This window comes from Podarcis raffonei, chromosome W (genome assembly GCF_027172205.1).
Source record: "Podarcis raffonei isolate rPodRaf1 chromosome W, rPodRaf1.pri, whole genome shotgun sequence".
Lineage (NCBI taxonomy): Eukaryota > Metazoa > Chordata > Lepidosauria > Squamata > Lacertidae > Podarcis > Podarcis raffonei.
The window spans coordinates 29,919,850-29,944,931 of NC_070620.1; the positions used below are offsets into that span (position 1 = coordinate 29,919,850).

Genomic DNA, 25,082 nt, shown 5'->3' on the forward strand with positions numbered 1-25,082 from the left:
CGATTGGGAGCTGCCCCGAGTGGCTGGGGAAACCCAGCCAGATGGGCGGGGTATAAATAATAAATTATTATTATTATTATTCTAAGTGAGCTGGAACTGCGCAGTGCTTACATTCCTAAGGGCACCTTTACAGATCCTATTTCTTACATATAAACCAGCTTTGTATCACTGGCCCATTTATCCAAGTATTGCCTGCTCTGCTTGACCATCAGCTCTCCAGGGGGCAGTCATGTGGGCTGTCTTTTTTTAATTGGAGATCTTATTTTAAGCCAGTTCTTAGGATCATACACCAGGGTGGGTGGCTACCACCCACTTTACAGCCCAAAGCAGATTTCAGCAGGCGGGAGGAAGGTAAGGAAGAGATTTGTTTGGCACCCCCAATATTTTGTGGTTGTTGCGGCTTCAAAGTGCTGCACATCACATAGGGGAGGGGGGAATGAGTCACCTGATGACATCACTGCGACTTCAGGTGAGCAACCCCACCAACCTCTACCACCAGCTGAATCAAGCTACCCACCCCTGAAGCTATCAAATAACTACTGGCCTTCTGCCTGCCCAAATCTGCTATGACTGTCTCTGTCATCAGCCAGCCCCAACACAGCCAGGATATAGTGGGCTATCAATCAAAGCAAATTACCTCATGGAAGGATGGCAACTCATCCTTTGCTTTGTGGTACTCATCCACACACTCTATGCAGTAACAGAGGTCATTATTGGCTGAAGCAAATTCATTTGCAGGCAATGTAGAGGAAGCATAACTTTTTAGCAGGTTGACGACTGAATCATCAGAGGTGCACCAACGACATGCACCCATTCTGCAGATAAACACAAAAATAAAAAAGAGAAAGAGAAATAATTATTTGTAATTATTTGAAAACACGAACACAGAAATGTTCTGAGTAAAGTTCAACAACATAGAAAGCTGCTTTATATCGAGCCACACAAAAGAACACAGATGAGCCTGACATATCAGGCCAATCACCCATCTAGTCCAGCACCCTGTTTTCAGTTGCCAACCAGATGCCTGTGGGAGACTGGCAAGCAACACCCAAGCACAACTGCACTCTCCCCTCCTGCTGTTTCCCGAAACTGGCATTCAGAAGTATTATTGCCTCCAACCATGGAGGCAGAGCATAGCTGTCATAGCTAGTAGTCATTGACCGCATTATGCTCCTTGAATTTGCCCAAACCTCTTTTAAAGCCATCTGATTTGGTGGCCATCATTGCCTCCTGTTGGATCGTTGTGTTCCATCTAAGACAATATTGTCTGCACTGACTGGCACCAGCTCTCCAGCGTTTCCTACAGAGGACAACACCCAGCCCTACCTGGAGATACTGAGAACTGACTCTGGGACTGTTTAAATTCAAAGCAGATGGTCCACCACTGAGCTACAGCCCTTCCCAAGTTATCTCAGGGAGAAGCTCCCACACACAAACCCATACTTGTACATACAAGAACTACCAATACAGTGGTACCTTGGTTTACAACCATAATCCGTTCTGGAGGTCTGGTTGTAAACCAAAACAGGTTCCGGGTTTGACGTGGTTGTAATCCAAAATGGTTGTAATCCAAAGCGGTTGCAATAATAATAATAATAATAATAATAATAATAATAATAATAATAATAATAATTTATTATTTATACCCCGCCCATCTGGCTGGGTTTCCCCAGCCACTCTGGGCGGCTTCCAACAAAGTATTAAAATACAGTGGTCTGTTAAACATCAAAAGCTTCCCTAAAGAGGGCTGCCTTCAGATGTCTTCTAAAAGTCTGGTAGTTGTTTTTTTCGTTAACATCTTGTGGGAGGGCGTTCCACAGGGCGGGTACCACTACCGAGAAAGTGAACAAGGAATCTGCCAATGCTTGAAGATAATATACGCACAACCCTCCTATGTTCCCAGGGGAAATTGGGCAGTCTCATACTATAGTTGCACCCAGGAAGATTGTTAACACTTTTTATTATTATTTCTCAAGGCCTTTGAAATGCAGTTTAGGGAAGTTTTAGAGTGAATGCATTAACAGCTATAGCTTCCTGTGGTTCAGTTGATGTCTTCCAGGTTTTTACATGTAGCAGTTTGATGGTTGTTAGCTCCCCAGTTTCCTTTTGGAGAGGAGAAGCAGTTTAGAAATTTGAAGTGATAAATAAATTCCACAAGATCACAAGAAATGGGATGCGCAAACTTCAGCTTTAGCTATGGATCCTTAATACGCAAACTGTTCTCTGCTTCTTGGATAGGCTTGTTTTAAGACCATTCAAAATTTCTCTCTAATAAAATATAAATATTTACCTCAAATACACATTAAAGCAGATAAAGGCTAGTGCAATTTTCACTTTCACTTTTCCCATGTTTGCATTTACTCTTGGCTTAATCACAGATAACTTTCTAGTGACACCACCCTGTGTCACTTGCTTCCTGTTCTTTGTAACCAAATAATAGTAATCATAATTTTATTATTTGTACTCTGCCCATCTGACTCGGTTTCCCCAGCCACTCTAGGCAGCTTCCTGCAGATAAAGAACACAATAAAACATCAAACATTCCCAATAACCCCCACTACTTTCTTTATATTTATTTTACAGGCAAATATACTGCACAAATCAACTAGGTGGTGGACACATTTGTAAAGCAGCATAAAAGTACTTAGCACCTGGACAGAGGTATGCAATAGTAGGGCTGGGCGATATGTGGGTTTCAACCAGAGGACTCCTCTGCTGAGTGCCTGAGGGCCCCATTCCTGCCTCTCTCCACCTGGCCTAGAGCGGGGCCTGACAGGCCCATGAGGACTGCTGCTCAGCAGAGAGGACCACTTTTTTTAAAAAAACTGTTTTTAAACTGTTTCGATAGCCTTTTAAATTGTTTTTTTTTCAACAACCTCAGATATGCAGATGACACAACCTTGATGGCAGAAAGTGAGGAGGAATTAAAGAACCTTTTAATGAGGGTGAAAGAGGAGAGCGCAAAATATGGTCTGAAGCTCAACATCAAAAAACGAAGATCATGGCCACTGGGCCCATCACCTCCTGGCAAATAGAAGGGGAAGAAATGGAGGCAGTGAGAGATTTCACTTTCTTGGGCTCCATGATCACTGCAGATGGTGACAGCAGTCACGAAATTAAAAGACGCCTGCTCCTTGGGAGAAAGGCGATGGCAAACCTAGACAGCATCTTAAAAAGCAGAGACATCACCTTGCCAACAAAGGTCCGTATAGTTAAAGCCATGGTTTTCCCACTAGTGATGTATGGAAGTGAGAGCTGGACCATAAAGAAGGCTGATTGCCGAAGAATTGATGCTTTTGAATTATGGTGCTGGAGGAGACTCTTGAGAGTCCCATGGACTGCAAGAAGATCAAACCTATTCTTCATTCTGAAGGAAATCAGCCCTGAGTGCTCACTGGAAGGACAGATCGTGAAGCTGAGGCTCCAAGACTTTGGCCACCTCATGAGAAGAGAAGACTCCCTGGAAAAGACCCTGATGTTGGGAAAGATGGAGGGCACAAGGAGAAGGGGACGACAGAGGACGAGATGGTTGGACAGTGTTCTCGAAGCTACAAACATGAGTCTGACCAAACTGTGGGAGGCAGTGGAAGACAGGAGTGCCTGGCGTGCTCTGGTCCATGGGGTCACGAAGAGTCGGACACGACTAAACGACTAAGCAACAACAACATAGAGATTCTCTATCTCCAGGCTCTGTGTCCAGTTTTTTTGGGGGGGACCTAGAGTGTTTGTTCCTGGTGTTGGGCAATCAGGACAGATTAGGGATTCTGCTAGTTTACCACCCGCCTCACTGCCCAGCAGGCTCCCTGCCTGAGATGACAGAGTTGGTCTTGGAGGCAGTGTTGGGGACTCCCAGACTACTGGTTCTGGGAGACTTCAACATCCATGTTGAGACAGCTGGCTCTGGGGCGTCTCAGGACTTCATGGCTGCCATGACAACCATGGGGCTGTTCCAACATGTCACCGGCCCAACACACAAGGCAGGCCACACTCTGGACCTTGTTTTCTGGACTGGACAGGAAGAGGGTGAAGGTGGGGGACATGGACATCAGTCCCTTGTCGTGGTCAGATCACTTCCTGTTGAGATTTAGGATGTCAGCACCTTTCCCCCTCCACAGAGGGGGATCTATTAGGAAGGTCCGCCCTCGGAGGATGATGGATCCAGTGGGATTCCAAACAGGTCTGGGGGATTTTTGTTGGGATACTGCCAGGGAGACAAAGTCCATCTGAGCCCCCAAGGCGGCTGCCGGACGTTCCATCGATCTCCCGTAGTCATGCAGTATCAGCAATAGCGACACGAAGCCTCAAGAATAGATAGCCACATTCTTGAGCATGTGCACACTCTATCAGCAGAATTCACACAGCAAAAGATGCACAGCAGGAGTGCATATTTACAGTTTATTCAGCGTTGGTCAGAACAAAGGAAGACATGACCGCCTGCTCCGGCTGCTCAGGCAAACAGAAGAAAACGAAAGCAACGACACAACATAAACATCCTGTGAGACAGGAAATACGCAGGCTCTGTGACTCACAAAGCCTGCTCCCTTTTAAGGTGGAACGGAAATATCCTAACATCCTCCCCCTTTCCGTGTAACCTGTAGTACCTGTGGTTCAACCCAATTGCAACCTTTGTACGTAAACCTTAAGTTGTTCTCTGTTAACAACCTTAGACAACAGATCAGCAGGAATTTCATTTCCTGGCATGTAGGACACCTGAATGAGTCCTTTCTGAATACACTCTCTTGCACGATGTAGCTTAATCTGCAAGTACTTGGTTCTTTGCTTGCAACTCTCCGAGTTCAGCAAAGCCAAACAAGATCTATTGTCTTGATACACTTGTATAGGACATTTCACAGAAACCCCAATGTCCTTAAACAGTTGCATCAACCATTCACAATCCATGAGTGAAAATGACAGAGCATTGAGTTCTGCTTCACAGGAACTTAGGCTCACTGTCGTCTGCTTTTTGCACAACCAGTCAAACAGGCAGTGGTTGTACATGTAGCATACTCCAGAAGTGCTTGTACCATCCGTGGTGTCACTTCCAAAACTAGCACCTGCAAAGATTTCAAGACCTCCAGTCTTCTGACTGGTAAACCTCAGCCTGTAGTTCATAGTCCCTTTCAAATACCGGGCTATGCGCTTCAGAGCTTTCCAATCCTGAACAGTAGGATTGTTAGCATGTCTGCTAAGCAGGTTAGTGCTTACAGCTATATCAGGTCTTGAGCATCTAGCAATGAAATTCAACTTGCCTAGAATGCATCTGTACAGCGTAATGTCAGAAAACAGCAGTACTATCTACCTGGTAACCTGTCACCGTCGGTGTGTCTGCTGGGTTTGCATCAACCAAATTCAACCTGGTTAATACATCAGCAATTTTCTGTGTTTGGTGTACCAGAAAATTACCTGCTTGGTCCCTCTCCACCTGCAGAGAAAGATAGTTGGATACCTCACCAAGATCCTTCATGTCAAAGTGCTCCTTCAGCTGAGCTAGGGTGCTTTGGTAAAAAGCCTGACTCTTCCAAAACATCAGAAGATCATCAACAAAACATAAACAATACAGTTTGTTTTGCCCCTCCTCCTTGACAAACACACACGGATCAGCTTTGCCCTGGTGAAAACCTAGAGAAAGCAACGTCTCAGTGAGTTTTGTGTTCCAACACCTGGCACTCTGCTTGAGATCATATAAGGATTTCCGCAGTTTACAGACCTTTCCCTTCTGTATCTGCATTCCATCAGGTGGAAGCATGTACAGCTCCTCCCCCAAAATCCCGTACAAAAAAGCTGTATTAATGTCATGATGGGAAACATGCAGTTTCTCCTCCGCAGCGATCTTGAGCATCAGCCGAACGCTCTCATATTTGACGGTGGGCGAGTAGGTCTCGTGGTAATCCTGCCCTGGTACCTGTGAAAAACCTCTGGCAACCAATCTGGCTTTGTGTCTGACAACCTTGCCATTCTGGTCTGTCTTGGCCTTGAAGACCCATTTGCTGCCAACCAGTCTCATCCCTGGGACTGCCGGTACCAGTTCCCAAGTTTGGTTCCTGTTCAAGGAATCAACTTCAGCCTTCATGGCATTTAGCCAAGGCTCAGCATCTTTAGAGGTTAACTCCTGAACCTCTTTGAAGCTTGAAGGTTCCCACGCCTTTTCTGAGCTACTAAGAACAGCAGTTGCCGTCTTAGCAAACTCATCAGCAAATCTCTTCGGAGGTTTGCCTTTGGTCGCCCTTTCAGACCTGCGAACCAGACGCAAGTCTTCTTGAGTCATCTCCTCTTTCTTAGGAGAAAAGTGACCAATGGTGAACAGTGGTTCTTCCAGTTCATCGTCAGACGCATCAGATGGTCTGACTGAGGCCTTTGCGCTCTTGTAGTCTGCTGTGTCATCACTGTCATTGACACCAGCAGCAGCGCCGCCCACTGAACTGGAATCCGAACTCTGATCATCATTATCATCATCATCCTCAGTTTCCTCAGCTTTCTCAGCATGATCTGCTTTCTTCACATCACCTACATCTTCCTCTGGGTAACTCTGGAAAATTCCCACATTTCCCCCCCACTTAGGATTGTACTCAACACTCCTTGTGAACTTAATGGACTTAGAGTTAGTCATCCATACCCTGTATGCACCTTTTTCGTACCCCATGAACAAACCATGTGCCCCATGCTTCCCAAGCTTGTTGCTTTGTGGGGTGTGTACCCACATGTCAGAACCAAAGGTTCTCATGTGCTTGACGTTAGGTTTCCTCCCAAACATCTTCTCATAGGGAGTACAACCAATAGGTGATGACAGTCTCCTGTTAAAAGAATAAACAAAATTCGAGAGAGCCTCCCCCCAGAACTTCTCAGGGAGGTTGGCATCATGCAACAAGGTTTTTAGTCCTTGCAGCAACGTTTGATTTGCTCGCTCCGCAAGCCCATTCATCCATGGCGATCTAGGCGTTGACAAGTCATGCTGGATTCCCTTCTCAGTCAGGAAAGCTTCAAACTGCTGAGAAGTGAACTCTCCGCCTCGATCAGTAAACAGACAGCCGATACGTTTACCGTGAGCATTCTCCAACCAAGCACAGAATGCCTTGAACCTAGGAAATGCTTGCGATTTCTGCTGGAGCATAAACACATGGATGTACCTTGAAAAAGAATCAATTAGAACCATGAAGTATCTTGCTCCTCCCAAAGAGGGCGCAAGAGGACCAACCAGGTCTGCGTACACTAGCTGGTAGGGTTTGGAAGCCTGCCTGCTAGACTCCTTGCCTTTTGGAGCAACCTTCACCTCGTTCTCTGCACAAGATACACATTTCATGTGAAATTTACAGGGTTTGATGTTCAAACCTTCAACCAACCCAGGCATCTTGGCCAGCGCTTGCCAAGACATGTGACAAAATCTTCGATGTGCATCGTGAATACATCCTGCATGAAGAACCTTGTTAGTTTGTGCAACACAACAAGAATCAACATCAGATATAACAGCAACAGCACTGTCATCATGAGTTATACAGAATAAGCCATCCATAAATTTTGCATGCAAAATGTCCTCTTTGCCTTTTCTGATGACACAGACGGTCCTCTTGAAGGAAACCTCAAAACCACGCCCAGTCAGCTGTGGGACACTAAGCAAATTGTCTGCAGCTCCTGGAACAAAAAGTACATCTCTGATGGTAGTATGCAGACTTGCAAGTTTCACAGTCCCAACTCCTGCAGCTTGCAAAGTCCTTCCATCAGCCAGGTGGATCTCACCATCTTGAGGTGTGAAGGAGATAAACAGATCGGGGTCCTTCGCAAGATGGCGGGTGCACAACAAACCTGGCCTTAGCTTTTAGAGCAGGTTTGCTGGCAAACAAAACCTTGTTTTCCACTGGTGTGGGCTTTTGCAGCTTGCCCCCCTGCTCCTGGCCATCAGACGTGCCTTTAGCCTTTGGTGAAGCTGTGCCAGCAAACAAAACCTTGTTTTCCACTGGCGTGGGCTTTTGGAGCTTGCCCCCCTGCTCCTGGCCATCTGACTTGCCTTTAGCCTTTGGTGAAGCTGTGCCAGCAAACAAAACCTTGTTTTCCACTGGCGTGGGCTTTTCACCCTCCCTCTGCCTCTGGCCATCTGCAAGCATCTTGCTCGGTTTACATCTGGCCTTCCGGCCTCTGCAAAGGCTTTGACCTTGGTTCTCACGAGAAACAGAGCTCTCAGCTGCCGACTCCTTGGCTCCCCCTGGAGGCTGGAATGCTGCCTGGGATGACGTGACAGTCTGCTCCCCCTGCAGCTTGCAACCGGTGCCCCCAGCATCCCTGCATTCACTCGCATTCTGGGAAACAGCCAGGACCTCCGATGCAGTCAAACTCTGGGCTGGGATGATTGGCAGATGGGCAGCTTTCAAAGCATTCCACATCTCACGTGCAGTCGTATTTCGAGCTAGCATTTTTAATTCCTCCAGAGAGACGGACAAGACTATTACGTCTATGGCCCTCGAATTCTGGGCCTCCCATTTCTCTGTCAGAGGAACTGGAGGGGTTTGAGACACAGTGTGCCACACTCCAAACTGACGCAGCAAACTCTCACACCATTTCGCCCAGGTCTGATAATTGTGCCGATTTAACTTTGGGCACTCAGTGGCCTCAGAAGCTTGGAAATACTCCATTCCAGCTTTTTACTTGAGCCGTAAGCCTTTATGCCTTCAAAGACGTCTTATCTTCGCAGCCCATTAATCACGATGCCTCTGGCTCGGCTCCCAGGCCAATTAGTCTTGCCGGACATCAAAGTGCTCTTCCGCGGCATTCAGAAAAGCCTCTGCTTTCGCTTTTCCAACACATACCTTTCAGCAGTCTGTCACAGTCTTACTCTCCTGTAAGTGCCGTGAATCTGGGCCCGAAACCTGTTGTTGGGATACTGCCAGGGAGACAAAGTCCATCTGAGCCCCCAAGGCGGCTGCCGGACGTTCCATCGATCTCCCGTAGTCACGCAGTATCAGCAATAGCGACACGAAGCCTCAAGAATAGATAGCCACATTCTTGAGCTTGTGCACACTCTATCAGCAGAATTCACACAGCAAAAGATGCACAGCAGGAGTGCATATTTACAGTTTATTCAGCATTGGTCAGAACAAAGGAAGACATGACCTCCTGCTCCGGCTGCTCAGGCAAACAGAAGAAAACGAAAGCAACGACACAACATAAACATCCTGTGAGACAGGAAATAAATACGCAGGCTCTGTGACTCACAAAGCCTGCTCCCTTTTAAGGTGGAACGGAAATATCCTAACAATTTTTCAGCTGATATGACTGGCGCCCCTGTCAAAGCCATTGTTCAGCCCAGACACTGAGGTCCAGCCCAGAGGGCCTTCTGGTGGTTCCCTCACTGCAAGAAGCCAAGTTACAGGGAACCAGGCAGAGGGCCTTCTCGGTAGTGGCGCCCGCCCTGTGGAATGCCCTCCCAGCAGATGTCAAAGAGAAAAACAACTACCAGACTTTTAGAAGACATCTGAAGGCAGCCCTGTTTAGGGAAGCTTTTAATATCTGAAAGACTATTGTATTTTAATAGTTTGCTGGTGCCGCAATCCTCCCCAAGGGCCGATCTCTCTCTTTTTTTAATTAATTTACATCCATACACGATCTTAGGTACATGTACAGCCTGAAATAGTTATACCATTAAATATTGATTTAAACTTGTATTTGTACATACTCTTTTCTTATAATTTCTAACTAAACAAAAATAAGCCAAAGTAAAAAATCCAATAAACTAAATTATATGAAAACAGACTTCAGTTCCGGCTGCTGCAGAGAAAAATGTTGGTGTGCTGAGTGTCGTCTGTGACACGGAACCGGCGGAGAGGCTTTGAGGGCAGCGCCAGAGCTCAGCGCACCCCCCAAAAAACCCCACAGGAGTGTGGGGACCCAAGGGTTCCTGCAGAGCAAGAATTCTCCCCCCCCGAGCACCCCCCGGCTGCTGTTTAGCACATGGGAGGAAAGGGGAAGAGGCTTGAGAACGCTCCAGGCAACAACGCAACCTCCTGCTGAAGCTACGATCCGTCACCAGAAGCAGCAGACCTTCCTAATTAGAGGTAAAAGCCAATAAAACAATTTAAAGGCACAGTTAGACCATAAAACTTCAATTTGGCGAAACGGAAACAAAATAGGAAGCGTTTCCGATCTTTGCGGACAGGCTCTGCAAGGGAACTTTTTTGTGAATGGGACTCAGACCTTGTTTATTGCTATGGAGAATTGCTACAGCTAACTTTGACTGGAAGGATGGTTACATTCTAATGGCTTGCAACTTTAACTGTATCCAGTTACCCAGTGAGATATAAGTGAAAATCTACACAGCTGGAGGTTTAAGCAACTTTATAAAAAAATTTGGAAGAGCTAAAGAAGAAAGGGGGAAGTAAAGACAGGAAGCCTGCAGGGAACTCTTGCACATTTGGAGGGCAACCTCCAAAATAAAAGTAGAAAAGAGCCTGGAACAGCTTCCCAAGTACTCTAAAGTACCCCAAAAAGAAATGGGTAAAGGTACCCCTGCCCGTACGGGCCATTCGTGTCCGAATCTAGGGTTGTGCGCCCATCTCACTTAAGATGCCAGGGGCCAGCACTGTCCGGAGACACTTCCGGGTCACGTGGCCAGCGTGACGAAGCTGCAGCTGGCGAGCCAGCACCAGCACAGCACACGGAAACGCCGTTTACCTTCCCGCTATATAGCGGTACCTATTTATCTACTTGCACTTTTTAGGGGTGCTTTCGAACTGCTAGGTGGGCAGGAGCTGGGACCGAAAGACGGGAGCTCACCCCGCCGCGTCCAGTCAGGCTTCCCTGTGTGGGCTCTGCTTGGGAGCTGACCTGGCAGGAGAGCAGAGTAGCAGCGGTCCTGCGTCCGTGTGAGATGAGGGATAAATCAAGTCCAGAGACAGTTCGGTTCTTATCTCTAGAAGCGTTTATTTACAAAGCAATAAATCCGTCAGAAACTTCCAACATCTCTCCGTGCTTTTTCCAAAAGCACACACGCAGCCTCTCAGGCTTGAGCTGTGTCTCAGTCAGAATCGAAAGCAAGACTGAATGCAGACACACACTGTGACGCACTTCTCTGCGTCAAGCTCCTCCCAGATACAGGACACCACGGAGTTTTAACCCTGTCAGTTCCAAACTCCACACCCCCTCTTGTCCTGCATCTGGGGACAATAGCCAACAATGCTTTCCCCATACACAAACCCTCACAGAACTCCTCGTGCTTCTGGAAGGTTAATGGTTTTGTGAAACCATCAGCGAGGTTCTTGGTTGAGGGACAGTATTTCAGAGCAACTAGCCCCTCATGAACGCTCTGACATACATTCCGGAACCGTATGTCCAAATGTTTGGTCCTCGCCTTGAATTGCCCCGTCTCAGCCAATTTGAGGCATGGTTGATTGTCTTCATGCACCACAACGGGCAGACAATTCTCTCCACAGATTTCCTCGACCAAACACACGTAGAACTCCAGCTCTCTGCAAACCTCTGATAGCGCACTGAACTCAGCTTCAGTAGATGAAAGCGCTATGAGACTTTGCTTCCGGGACCTCCACCCAATCACTGAGTCCCCAAACTTCACCACTAGGCCTGACACTGATTTGTGGTCCTCAAGGTTAGCCCAATCCGAATCCACCCAGGCGGTCAGCTTGACATCGCCCTCAGCTGACATCTTGAGGCAAAAGTCTTTGGTATCTTGCAGGTAACGTAGCACCCGCTTAATACCATTCCAGGCCTGCACACTAGGACTTGAAGCCTCTCTACTGAGCAGATTGACAGCAAACGCTATGTCTGGTCTGCTCCACTGTGACAGATACAACAGACTACCCAGAGCTGACTGAAAGAGTTCAGTATTTTCGAACACCACACGTTCTACTTGCTGACACTCCTTCACGTATCCAGCCTCCATGGGTGATCTGGCACCTGCACAATCAGACATCCTGAACTTCTCAAGCAACTGTTCAATCTTACCTTTCTGGCGAAGCAAAAAGCTTCCATCACTTGCTCTTGAGATCTCTACGCCTAGATAGGATTTGACATCTCCAAGCTGCTTCAGCTTGAACCGCTTTCCAAGCTCCTTAGCAAACTTCTCCACCTGTTCACCTGTCTGTGCCATGATCAAGATATCATCAACAAACACCTGAACCACTTGCTGTTGCAAGCCTGAATCTCTAATGTAAAGACAACTGTCTGCAAGAGATCTCTTAAAACCTAGCTCTTCTAAGGCTTCATGTAGGCACATATTCCAATTCCTGGCAGATTGGCGTAATCCATAGATGGATTTGTGCAATCGCCACACGACGCCTGGCTCACTGACTTCAAACCCTGGAGGAGGAAGCATGTACAACTCCTCCTGGAGATCTGAGTTCAGGTAGGCGACATCTACATCAAAATGGTTCACCTTCCAACCTCTCTGTGCTGCTATCGCCAAAAGCGTTCTCAAAGTCTCCGCTCTCGAGGTCGGCGCATAGACCTCTGTGAAGTGGACACCCTTCCTCTGTGTGAATCCTCGGGCCACTAACCTCGCTTTATACTGTGGTTCTCCTGCTTCTGTGGGTTTAAGTCGGTAAACCCACCTGCAACTAACAGCTTGCTTATTGGCCGGCAGCTGTGTGAGTGAAAACACTCCAAGAGACTCCATTGAGTTCATCTCCTTCTGCATCGCCTCATGCCATTTGCTGGCTTCTTCCCGAGGCAACTTCTGAACATCCTCAAAGGATTCAGGTTCACATCTAGCCACACCAACCCAGACACTCGTGGCTTCATACCTTTCAGGTGGCTTCCCTTTGGTTGATCTTGCTGACCTCCTCAGCGTGAATTCTGGAACTGCGCCTGATTCACCTGGATCAACCCTACTATCCCCTGTGTCAGAAACATCCCCCTCTGACCTGCTGCGCCGTTTAGGGCGAACAGCTGGTTCTGCTGGCGAGGATGGTTCACTCCTTAGCTCAGACTTGACAGAGACCTGTGGAGGGGTCCTGGGACTCCCTTTTGGAGAGATACAGAGCCTCTCCCTTGGAGATCCCGGCTCTGGACTCTGTGGCTGTGGACTGTGCACCTCAGCAACAGGTTCAGCCTCGTCCTCCTCCTCTTCCTCATCTGAGTCTAACAGAACATCCGGATTCCCGTGAAGACGCTTCCACCCACTCTGCTCGCAAAACTCAGCACTGCCGCTAATAAGCAGCTTGGACTGGTTGCCAGTAGGGTATGCGAAACGCCACGCCTTTGAACCCGGCTCATAGCCTACAAAGATCATCTTCCTAGACCTTGGCTCACCCTTTCTGCGCATGGCCTTGGGAATGAGAACCCAAGCCGTAGACCCAAAAGTGCGCAGAAAACCCACTTTCGGTTGCTTCCCATGAAGCAGAAAGTACGGTGTGTCTCCTACACTTGAATTGAACACCCTGTTCTGCAGAAAACATGCTGTCTTATAACTCTCAGCCCAAAAGCGCTGTGGCAAACCCGAGTCTGCCAACATAGCATTCGCTGATTCCTGTAGTGTGCGAAATTTTCTCTCTGCAACCCCATTCTGTTGCGGAGAGTGGGGGGCCGTCAGTCGATGACTGATACCCTTCTGCCTGAAAAACGATTGCAGCGCAGAACCTGTGAACTCCGCCCCCCGATCAGATTGAAAGGAAATCACCCTGGTAGAGAACCGAAGCTCTATCGCTGTGATCCAATCCCTGATCAGTGCAGCTGCCTCTGATTTCTGTCTAAGCGAAAAGATCCAAGCATGTTTCGAAAAATCGTCAACCAGAACCAGAACCCATTTAGATCCAGCTAAAGAAGGTGTCAGCATGGGGCCTGACAAATCTACATGCACAAGTTCAAAGGGTTTGCTGGTTCTCCTCTGTGACCTGGGGTATGTGCATGTTGTGACCTTCGATTGCTTACAGGCTTGACAATCTAGGTATTTGTCACATGCCTTGAACCTACATCCAATTGTGTTGCCTGTGGCTTTCCTCACATATGACCACCCTACGTGCCCAAATCTCCTGTGCCATAAGTGTATACAATCATGGTGTGGTGGGACATTAGCACACTGCACTTGGGCGTCTTCAATGGACTCTCCACTAGCCCCATTTTCCACCAGCCCCATTTTCCCACCAGTCCCATTTTCAATGGGCATCTCCACCAGAAAGAGCCTGTCTTTTCTCTCAACACTGTAGATCTTCTTCCCATCCCTGTAGAAGGAACACACATTGTTAGAGAACAGAACATCGAACCCAGCAGCCATGAGAGCTGGCACACTTAAAAGAGAGTGGGCAAGCTCTGGAACCACATAAGCTTGCACCCAATGATCTATAAAAGAACAATATAGAAACCCAGATTCAGTCAGTGGTCTTTGAGACCCATCTGCTAAGGTGACATCACGTTCAGTTTTAACTGTCTTGCAGTTCCTCAGGAGCCCTCTAGAGGTCACTAGGCAATGCGACGCTCCCGAATCAATAATAAGAGATAAAGAGTGTCTCTGGCTGTTTTCCAAAGATGCCATGGCGTTGCTCACACTCCCATCGGTTGCCATGGCCACAGCCTCCCCCCGACTGAGGCTTTTGCCTTTTCTCAGAGACACCATCGCAGCTGTGAGGTGATAAGACGCCTTGTTTTTCTCCTGGCCTGCTGCTTTCCCACGTCTTTGCTGGGAACTGGCCTCGGGAACCTGCTTTGTTGACATTCCACGCCAGCCGGTGTCCTTGGCAGCCTGGGCCTCTAGCGGATGCTTCCCAGCGCTGTTGGACGGCGTCTCAAAGCACAAACAACTTTCGAAGCCTTTGGCTTTCTCAGAGCTCTTGGAATGGCCTACCTGGCCTGCACCCCCACTCCTTCTAGGGGTGCAGCCTGTGCCCTCTTTCACAGCTCTCAGCCGCTCTCCAGCACACAGGCGTGTTGAAGCATTGCAAAAGCTTCCCAACACAGTCCCAGCCCCTTCTGGGCTTTCTGGGCGTCCCTCAGCCCCTTCTGGGCTTCCAGCCCCCTCTGGTCTGGCTCTCACTTCGGCCTGAGGCTTGCTCCCTTGGCCCTCGGCTTCCTCCCGGCCCTTGGCTCCTGCTGAGCTTTCGCACAGACTCCTCAGCACCTGCCAGGCGGCCTGAGCCGATTTAACGCCCTCCAGGTGGGGCAACAGCAAAGCGTCCACACTTGCTTGCAACATGCTGAGCTCTCTCTGCTCTCTCTCACTCAGCAGAGCAGTAGCATGCATGGGTGGGGCCGGCTCCTTCTGGACTGGACTCCAGAGCCCTGTGGCCACAAACCACCCCCTTGCTCTTCTTGACCAGGCCTCCCAGTTGGCCCCATTCAGCCTCTCACCGGGGTAGCTCTCTTGGCTCTGCTGTGCCTGTGCAGCAGCCATTCTCCTCCCCCCTGGGGCTTCAGTGTACTTACAAGTTTGCCAGCAAGCTGGACCTTCGCAGCAGCCGTGCCTCTTGGCTTTTGGCTCCTCTCTCCAGCATCTCCCACTGCCCTTCCTGGCAGGAGATCACAGCAACTCAACGCTGGCAGCCTTCCTCCCTTCTCACACTTGTCAGGAAACACATAACTTCCATAACCTTTGCGGAAATAAAACCTGCGTCCAGTCAGGCTTCCCTGCGTGGGCTCTGCTTGGGAGCTGACCTGGCAGGAGAGCAGAGTAGCAGCGGTCCTGCGTCCGTGTGAGATGAGGGATAAATCAAGTCCAGAGACAGTTCGGTTCTTATCTCTAGAAGCGTTTATTTACAAAGCAATAAATCCGTCAGAAACTTCCAACATCTCTCCGTGCTTTTTCCAAAAGCACACACGCAGCCTCTCAGGCTTGAGCTGTGTCTCAGTCAGAATCGAAAGCAAGACTGAATGCAGACACACACTGTGACGCACTTCTCTGCGTCAAGCTCCTCCCAGATACAGGACACCACGGAGTTTTAACCCTGTCAGTTCCAAACTCCACAATTCGAACCGCCGACCATGCGATCGGCAAGTCCTAGGCACTGAGATTTTACCCACAGCACCACCCGCGTCCCTTTAAAAAGAAAAAAGAAATGGGAGAGTTCTCCAAATAAGATTTGTTAATCAAAGCCTCAGCTGCTTGATAATTGGAACTTTAGTTGCAGGTGAATTTGCGATTTGGAAAACAAGACTACGGCCACGGGATTAAAAATAAGAACTAACTAAAAGGACCTACAAGTTATGGAAATATTGCAAACCACCACCATTTGAGAGACTATAAGTAGATAAGTATAATTTAAAGAATAATTTCTTCTCTGCTGGTTTTTTATTTGTTTTGTGCATGCCTTTTGTTCCAAGACAATATTGGAAATTGGACTGGCCTAATATATTTTTTAATTTACCTCCCTTGTTCTTGGAATATTAACTGGTCCCCCCCCTTATTGTTAAATATTGTATTTACATATTCTATGTTACATGTTTTATTGACAGTTTCCCCCTTTTTTTTCTTCTTTTTATATCTTCCTTTGCTTAGGGGATAAAAGTGAATGTGAAAGTGTGACGGGGAGAGAGATAGCTGACAAAAGGGAAAGGGAAACCGGGAGAAAGCTGGGAGGGGGTGATAGCTGTACAGCCGAACAGATTCAGAGCTGGCAGGTGTGACCTTGAACAACTCATACAATACTTGGAACCAACAGATAAGAAATGTCGGGGCCAGGCAGAATAACAACACGTAGAACAGCAGCTTCGGTTGCTGCTGCAGCTGCAAGATGGGCCAGTGCACAGGGCGATAATGGGGAAAAAGGCGACAAAGAACAGACAGACCCTTTTGCACTGCAGCTTTTAGAATTTAGGAAAGAGATGATGAAATCAATGCAAGAATTTACACAACAAGTCCGTAGTGACATGGAAAAATCTAATTTATCATTGAAGGAACAAGTACAGTGGTGCCCCGCAAGACGAACGCCTCGCAAGATGAAAAACTCGCTAAACGAAAGAGTTTTCCGTTTTTGAGTTGCTGCGCAAGACGAATTTCCCTATGGGCTTGCTTCGCAAGACGAAAACGTCTTGCAAGTTTGTTTCCTTTTTCGTAAAACCGTTAATACCCAGGGTGCACTGCTTGAAGAGGTGAAGTTGCGACTTGACTTTGAGGAGCAACACATAGCACGCGGTGTGGTAGCCTTTTTGAGCTTTTTAAAGACTTTGCTGAATTTTTGAAGCTTTTCCAAAACTTCTTTTGCAGCCATTTGGTAAGTTAAACTTTTAAAACTTTTTTGGGGGGTTTTGGATTTTGGGTTGGGGTGTTTAGAATTCAAGGACTTGGTGTTGGGGAGAGGTTTGCAAGAATCTGGGAGCTTGTGTGGTTTTTTTCTGCATTTTTATGATTTTTTGTGACCATTGGGGCACTCTGCTGTTTTTTTTTTAAAAAATTCTGGGTTTGAATTTCTGTGTGCTGGGTGGCTGGGGGAACAGTTGAGGAGGGGTTTGCAAGAATCTGGAAGCTTGTGTGGTTTTTTTTTTGAATTTGTATGGTTTTCTGTGACCATTGGGCCACTGCTGTTTTTTTAAAAAAAATCTGGATTTGAATTTCTGTGTGGTGGGTGGCTGGGGGAACAGTTGGGGAGGGGTTTGCAAGAATCTGGAAGCTTGTGTGGGTTTTTTTTGAATTTTTATGGTTTTCTGTGACCATTGGGCCATGGGTTTTTTAAAAAAAAATTCTGGGTTTTGAATTTCTGTGTGCTGGGTGGCTGGGGGAACAGTTGGGGAGGGGTTTGCAAGAATCTGGGAGCTTGTGTGGGTTTTTTTGAATTTTTATGGTTTTCTGTGACCATTGGGCAACTCTGCTGTTTTTTTTTTAAAAAAAAATCTGGATTTGAATTTCTGTGTGGTGGGTGGCTGGGGGAACAGTTGGGGAGGGGTTTGCAAGAATCTGGAAGCTTGTGTGGTTTTTTTTTTTTGAATTTTTATGGTTTTCTGTGACCATTGGGCCATGTTGTTTTTTTAAAAAAAAATTCTGGTTTTGAATTTCTGTGTGCTGGGTGGCTGGGGGAACAGTTGAGGAGGGGTTTGCAAGAATCTGGGAGCTTGTGTGGTTTTTTTCTGCATTTTTATGGTTTTCTGTGACCATTGGGCCATGTTGTTTTTTTTTTAAAAAAAATCTGGGTTTGAATTTCTGTGTGCTGGGTGGCTGGGGGAACAGTTGGGGAGGGGTTTGCAACAGTTGGGGAGGGGTTTGCAACAGTTGGGGAGGGGCTGGGGGAACAGTTGGGGAGGGATTTGCAATTTCTGTGTGGTGGGTGGGTGGCTGGGGGAACAGTTGATGTTTTTGAAGACTTTGGTGATTTTTAAAGCTTTTCCAAAACTTCTTTTGCAGCCATTTGAGGATTTTGAAGACTTTGGTGATTTGCAGCCATTTCGTAAGTTAAACTTTTAAAACTTTTTTGGGGGGGTTGGATTTTGGGTTGGGTGTTTGGAATTCAAGGACTTGGTTCTGGGTTTGAATTGCTGATTTTTTTTTTTTTTCTGAGTTTATGAAGGTAAGAGCTGTGCTGCCATGGGACCCAAGAAGACTGCTGCTGCGGAGGCCGGCGAGAGGAAGGAGAAGGTGACGCTGGAAATGAAGAAGGAGATCATCTGGAAGCACGACGGTGGAATGCGTGTGACAGACCTCGCCAGGGAGTACGGCAGGAACCCATCGACCATCGGCACCATCCTGAAGATGAGGGAGAAGATCGTTGCGACTGATGCAGCCAAGGGAGTCACCAGGATCGTGAAGAACCGCCCAGCTGTTCTGGAGGAGGTCGAGAAGTTGCTGCTCATCTGGTTAGAAGAGAAGCAGCGTGCAGGGGACACAGTGACTGAGGCCGTCATTTGTGAGAAGGCCAAGGCCTTGCACGCAGACCTCGTCCAGCAACATCCAGGAACCTCAGGCGAGCCAGAAGTCTTCAAGGCAAGCAGAGGCTGGTTTGACCGGTTCAAGGCAAGATCTGGAATCCACAGCGTGGTCAGGCATGGAGAGGCTGCCAGTTCTGATGTTCCTGCGGCTGAAGACTTTGCAGCGGAGTTCCTGGAGGCTGTGAAGGCGGAGGGCTACGTTCCACAGCAGGTCTTCAACTGCGACGAGACCGGGCTGTTTTGGAAGAGGATGCCCAAAAGGACTTTCATCACACAGGAGGAGGCCAAGTTGCCTGGCCACAAGCCCATGAAGGACCGTCTGACCCTGCTCTTCTGTGCCAACGCAAGCGGCGACCTGAAGATCAAGCCCCTGCTGGTGTACCACTCGGAGAACCCACGGGCCTTCAAGAAACACAAGGTCGACAAGGAGCAGCCGAGTGTCATGTGGCGATCCAACAGTAAGGCTTGGGTCACACGTGTGCTGTTTGTGGACTGGGTCAATCTTGCTTTTGGCCCTGCTGTCAAACAGTACCTGCTGGACAACGACCTGCTGCTGAAGGCTTTGCTTCTGATGGACAATGCTCCTGCTCATCCTAAAGGCCTTGAGGTGGACTTGTTGGAGGAGTTCAGCTTCATCAGAATCATGTTCCTGCCGCCTAACACCACGTCACTGCTCCAGCCGATGGATCAGCAGGTCATCGCCAATTTCAAAAAACTCTACACCAAGGAGCTTTTCAGGCGATGCTTCGAGGTGACTGATTGCACCACCATCACCCTGCGGGAATTCTGGAAGGACCACTTCGACATCGTCACCTGCTTGAAGATGATCACCACGGCCTGGAACGGGATCAGCCAGAGAAATTTGAATTGTGCTTGGCGCAGCCTGTGGCCGGACTGTGTGGCACCAAGTGACTCTGATGCACCAGAGTCAACAGTGGTGCAGGACATTGTTGCCTTGGGGAGGACCATGGGCCTGGAGGTCACAGAGGAGGACGTCAGCGAGCTGGTGGAGGAGCACGACCACGAGCTGACCACCCAGGAGCTGGTCGAACTGCAGGCAGAGGTTGCGCAGGAGCAGGCCTCGCTGGAAGAGGAGGAAGCAACTGAGGAATGGCTGTCCTCCAAAGAACTGAGGGACATTTGCCAGAAGTGGAAGGAGGTGCAGGCTTTTGCACAGCGGCACCACCCTAACAAGCACGTGGCACATGACCAGGCGAACACTTTTGATACGACGGTCATATCGCCTTTCAGGGAGCTGCTGAAAAGGCGGATGAAGCAGCAGACCATGGACAGGTTCCTCAGCAAGAAGCAAAGAGTGGAAGAGGAACCTTCTTCGAGTGGTCCCCCAGAGTCTTAGAAAATGTATGTACAGTACACTTTGTTGATTTTTAAATGTTTTTCTGTCATGTTTAGAAACTTAATTTATTGTTCCTTCAATTTTTGAAATGCTCTTTACAGTATGTGTGACTTTAAAGAGCAGTTAATAAACTCTTGTTGTACCAAATTTGGCTTTGTTTTGACTTTTTTTGACCATAGGAACGCATTAATTGATTTTCAATGCATTCCTATGGGAAACCGTGCTTCGCAAGACGAAAAATGCGCTAGACGAAAAAACTCGCGGAACGAATTAATTTCGTCTTGCGAGGCACCACTGTACATAGAGATATTGAGAACTCAAACAAAGTTCTAAAAGAACAGTTTGGGATATTGGGAGATAAGGTTAGCAATTTGGAGACAAAAGTAGAAAAATTAAGAGAGGAAGTCACAGAAGTAAGGGAGGAACAAAAAGGGATGTCAGGATTGGTACAAGGGGTTCAAGAGAAACAGAGTGATTTAGAAGATCAGCTTCCTGCTTCGGACCTCGCCCCGCTCCTTGCGAACTGTTTCCAGGCTAGTGACCCAGGACCGGACTTGGACTACGTCAACGGTAACCTTCCCCCCGGGACCAGCACATACCGGTTTTGGACAACGGCTCTTAGGCGAGCTGACATCAGATACAAATGGGAATTTCCTGAGGGTATCTCCTTTACATACATGAAGAGGAGAAATAAACTGACATCAGAATTTCAGGCGAGAGAATTCCTGGATAAAAATAGGAGAGACTTAGACCCCAAACAAGACAGGGGAGACTCCCAATCTGAGCAAAAGAAAGCCTTGGAACAGGCTTTCAGGGAAAACAGATATTGTAACTGACTCTGGAAATGCCCAATCTTAAATTACTGAGTTGAAATGTTAACGGTTTAAATTATGAAGCCAAATGACATTGGATTGAACATGTAATAGCAAAACAGAAATTGGATATAATGTGTTCCCAAGAGATTTCCCTGCTGAGGGGAACAGAAGCAGTGATCTGTGGGCCTGACAAGATGTCTCGGGAAGTGTGCTGTCTCCCCGGGGCTAAGATCCAAGATGCAACTGAACGACTGCAAGGAATCATAAAACCCACTGACAAATACCCCTTCCTCTTGGTTCATGTGGGAACCAATGACACTACAAGCAATAGCCTCCAGAAGATCAAAAGACACTACGAGGCTCTGGGCAGGAAATTGAAGCAATTAAATGCACAAATTGTCATCTCATCTGTCCTCCCAGTTGAACGACGTGGCCCAGGGAGAGAGCAAAAAATAGTGGAAGTGAACAGCTGGCTTCGCAAATGGTGTAAACAGGAACGGTTTGGATTCTTAGATCACGGACTGCAGTTTCTTGAAGATGGACTTCTGGCAAGCGATGGGCTGCACCTCACAACGGTTGGGAGGAATGTTTTTGCCAAAAATCTCAGAAACCTCATCAGGAGGGCTTTAAACTGACTAATGTGGGGGAGGGAGACAGTGCTCCTGAAGGTAGGAGTCTATCAATTGATGAAGATGATCATCCAAATGTCATAGACCAAATGGAGCAAACAGCACGCAGACCTAGTGGTGGGAGGAAAAAATCCTTAAATAAGAGACACGGGGGAATGATTAATGGATTTCAATGTCTGTACACTAATGCGCAAAGCATGGGAAATAAACAAGATGAGCTTGAGCTCTTGGTACAGCAAACTAAATATGACATAATAGGCATCACTGAAACCTGGTGGGATAAGTCCCATGATTGGAATGTAATAATGGAAGGATACAATCTATTTCAGAGAAACAGACCAGACAAGAAAGGAGGAGGAGTGGCGTTATATGTCAGGGATGTGTATACCTGTGAAGAGATCCAAGATTTAGAACCTCAAAGCCAAAGTGAGAGCATTTGGGTCAAAATTAAGGGAGAGAAGAATAACAGTGACCTCATTGTGGGAGTTTACTATAGATCCCCAAGTCAAACGGAGGACATAGATGATGCCTTCCTGGAACAGATGGCCAAGCATGCAAAAGGAAGGGAGATAGTAGTAATGGGGGACTTCAATTACCCGGATATTTGTTGGATGTCAAACTCAGCCAAGAGCATAAGGTCAAACAGATTCCTCACTGGCCTTGCAGACAACTTCATTGTCCAGAAAGTGGGAGAAGCAACAAGAGGAACAGCCATTTTAGATCTGGTCCTAACCAATGCTGATGACCTGGTTAGTGGGGTAGAAGTGGAAGGATCATTAGGCGTGAGTGATTATGCTCTTCTGAAGTTTACTATACAGCAGAAAGGAGCAGCCAAGCATACTAGGACTCAATTTCTTGACTTTAAGAAAGCTGACTTCATAAAACTTAGGGAAGTGCTGGGTGAGATCCCATGGACAGTAATACTAAAAGGAAAGGGAGTTCATGATGGCTGGGAGTTTGTTAAGAAGGAGATAGTAAAAGCACAACTTCAGGCAATACCAATGAGACGGAAACATGGAAGGTGCCTAAAGAAGCCAGGGTGGCTATCTAAAGAACTTTTAACTGAGTTAAGATTAAAAAAGGATGTGTACAAAAAATGAAAAAGGGGGGAAACCACCAAAGAGGAATTCAAACAAATAGCCAGCACGTGTAGACGCAAAGTCAGAAAAGCTAAAGCACAGAATGAACTCAGGCTTCCTAGAGAGGTTAAAAGCAACAAAAAAGGCTTTTATGGGTATGTTCGTAGCAAAAGGAAGAACAAAGAAACAGTAGGGTCACTCAGAGGAGAAGATGGTGAAATGCAAACAGGGGACACAGAAAGGGCTGAACTCCTCAATGCCTTCTTTGCCTCAGTCTTCTCCGATAAAGAAAACAATGCCCGACCTGAAGAATTTGGAGCAAATGATTCAGCAGAGGAAACACAGCCCAGAATAACTAAGGAGATAGTACAAGAATACTTGGCTAGTCTAGATGCATTCAAGTCTCCAGGGCCAGATGAACTGCATCCAAGAGTATTAAAAGAACTGGCAGATGTGATCTCAGAACCACTGGCAATCATCTTTGAGAATTCCTGGAGAACAGGCGAAGTCCCGGCAGACTGGAGGAGGGCAAATGTCGTCCCTATTTTCAAAAAGGGGAAAAGAGAGGACCCAAATAATTACCACCCAGTCAGTCTGACATCAATACCAGGGAAGATTCTGGAGCAGATCATTAAGCAAACAGTCTGTGAGCACCTAGAAAGGAATGCTGTGATCACCAATAGTCAGCATGGATTTCTGAAAAATAAGTCATGTCAGACTAACCTGATCTCGTTTTTTGACAGAATTACAAGCCTGGTAGATGAAGGGAACACAGTGGATGTAGCCTACCTTGATTTCAGCAAGGCATTTGGCAAGGTGCCCCATGATATTCTTGTAAAGAAGCTGGTAAAATGCGGTCTTGACTATGCTACCACTCAGTGGATTTGTAACTGGCTGACTGACCGGACCCAAAGGGTGCTCATCAATGGTTCCTCTTCATCCTGGAGAAGAGTGACTAGTGGGGTGCCACAGGGTTCTGTCTTGGGCCCGGTCTTATTCAACATCTTTATCAACGACTTGGATGATGGACTCAAGGGCATCCTGATCAAATTTGCAGATGACACCAAACTGGGAGGGGTGGCTAACACCCCAGAGGACAGGATCACACTTCAAAACGACCTTGACAGATTAGAGAACTGGGCCAAAACAAACAAGATGAATTTTAACAGGGAGAAATGTAAAGTATTGCACTTGGGCAAAAAAAATGAGAGGCACAAATACAAGATGGGTGACACCTGGCTTGAGAGCAGTACATGTGAAAAGGATCTAGGAGTCTTGGTTGACCACAAACTTGACATGAGCCAACAGTGTGACGCGGCAGCTAAGAAAGCCAATACAATTCTGGGCTGCATCAATAGGAGTATAGCATCTAGATCAAGGGAAGTAATAGTGCCACTGTATTCTGCTCTGGTCAGACCTCACCTGGAGTACTGTGTCCAGTTCTGGGCACCACAGTTCAGGAAGGACACTGACAAACTGGAACGTGTCCAGAGGAGGGCAACCAAAATGGTCAAAGGCCTGGAAACGATGCCTTATGAGGAATGGCTAAGGGAGCTGGGCATGTTTAGCCTGGAGAAGAGGAGGTTAAGGGGTGATATGATAGCCATGTTCAAATATATAAAAGGATGTCACATAGAGGAGGGAGAAAGGTTGTTTTCTGCTGCTCCAGAGAAGTGGACACGGAGCAATGGATCCAAACTACAAGAAAGAAGATTCCACCTAAACATTAGGAAGAACTTCCTGACAGTAAGAGCTGTTCGACAGTGGAATTTGCTGCCAAGGAGTGTGGTGGAGTCTCCTTCTTTGGAGGTCTTTAAGCAGAGGCTTGACAACCATATGTCAGGAGTGCTCTGATGGTGTTTCCTGCTTGGCAGGGGGTTGGACTCGATGGCCCTTGTGGTCTCTTCCAACTCTATGATTCTATGATTCTATGACACATATTGCAAAAAAGCATAAAAGGGTCTTAATTAACATAAAATTAGGTATGGATTTCATCTCATCAGATAAAACAAAAAAGAGAGGAGTTGTTTTTTATATTAATCCTGCACTTGAACCCAAATTGATTCAGGACGAAAAAGGCAGAATTTTAATAATACAAATTAAAATCCAGGGAGAGAAAGTGATATTGGTTGGTATTTACGCCCCTAATGATAAAAAAGCAAATTTTTTCAGAAAACTAGAAACAGAACTACTTGAATTTGCAGATCAAAAGATTATATTAATGGGAGACTTAAATGGAGTTCCAACTTTAGACAAAGACAGATCAGCCAGGAAAAAAGAGACCAAAGATGGTAAACTGCCAAAACCTTTTTTTGACATGACTCAAAATCTAAAGCTGATAGATATCTGGAGAATGAGACACATGTTTGATAGAGAGTATACTTTTTACAGCCATGTACATGACAGCAGAATAGACTCT

General features: G+C 47.1%; 1 protein-coding gene across 1 annotated transcript in view; it reads left to right on the top strand.

Annotated features, from left to right (window-relative positions):
* Nucleotides 1–18,368: 18,368 nt before the first annotated feature.
* LOC128406061 (tigger transposable element-derived protein 1-like) overlaps nt 18,369–25,082 on the top strand; it is a 63,538-nt gene continuing 56,824 nt past the window's right edge. Inside the window, exon 1 of the mRNA XM_053373101.1 lies at nt 18,369–20,123. Within this exon, the coding sequence (XP_053229076.1) occupies nt 18,443–20,123 (1,681 nt within the window). The 5' untranslated portion in view covers nt 18,369–18,442. The remainder of the gene's footprint in view (nt 20,124–25,082) is intronic.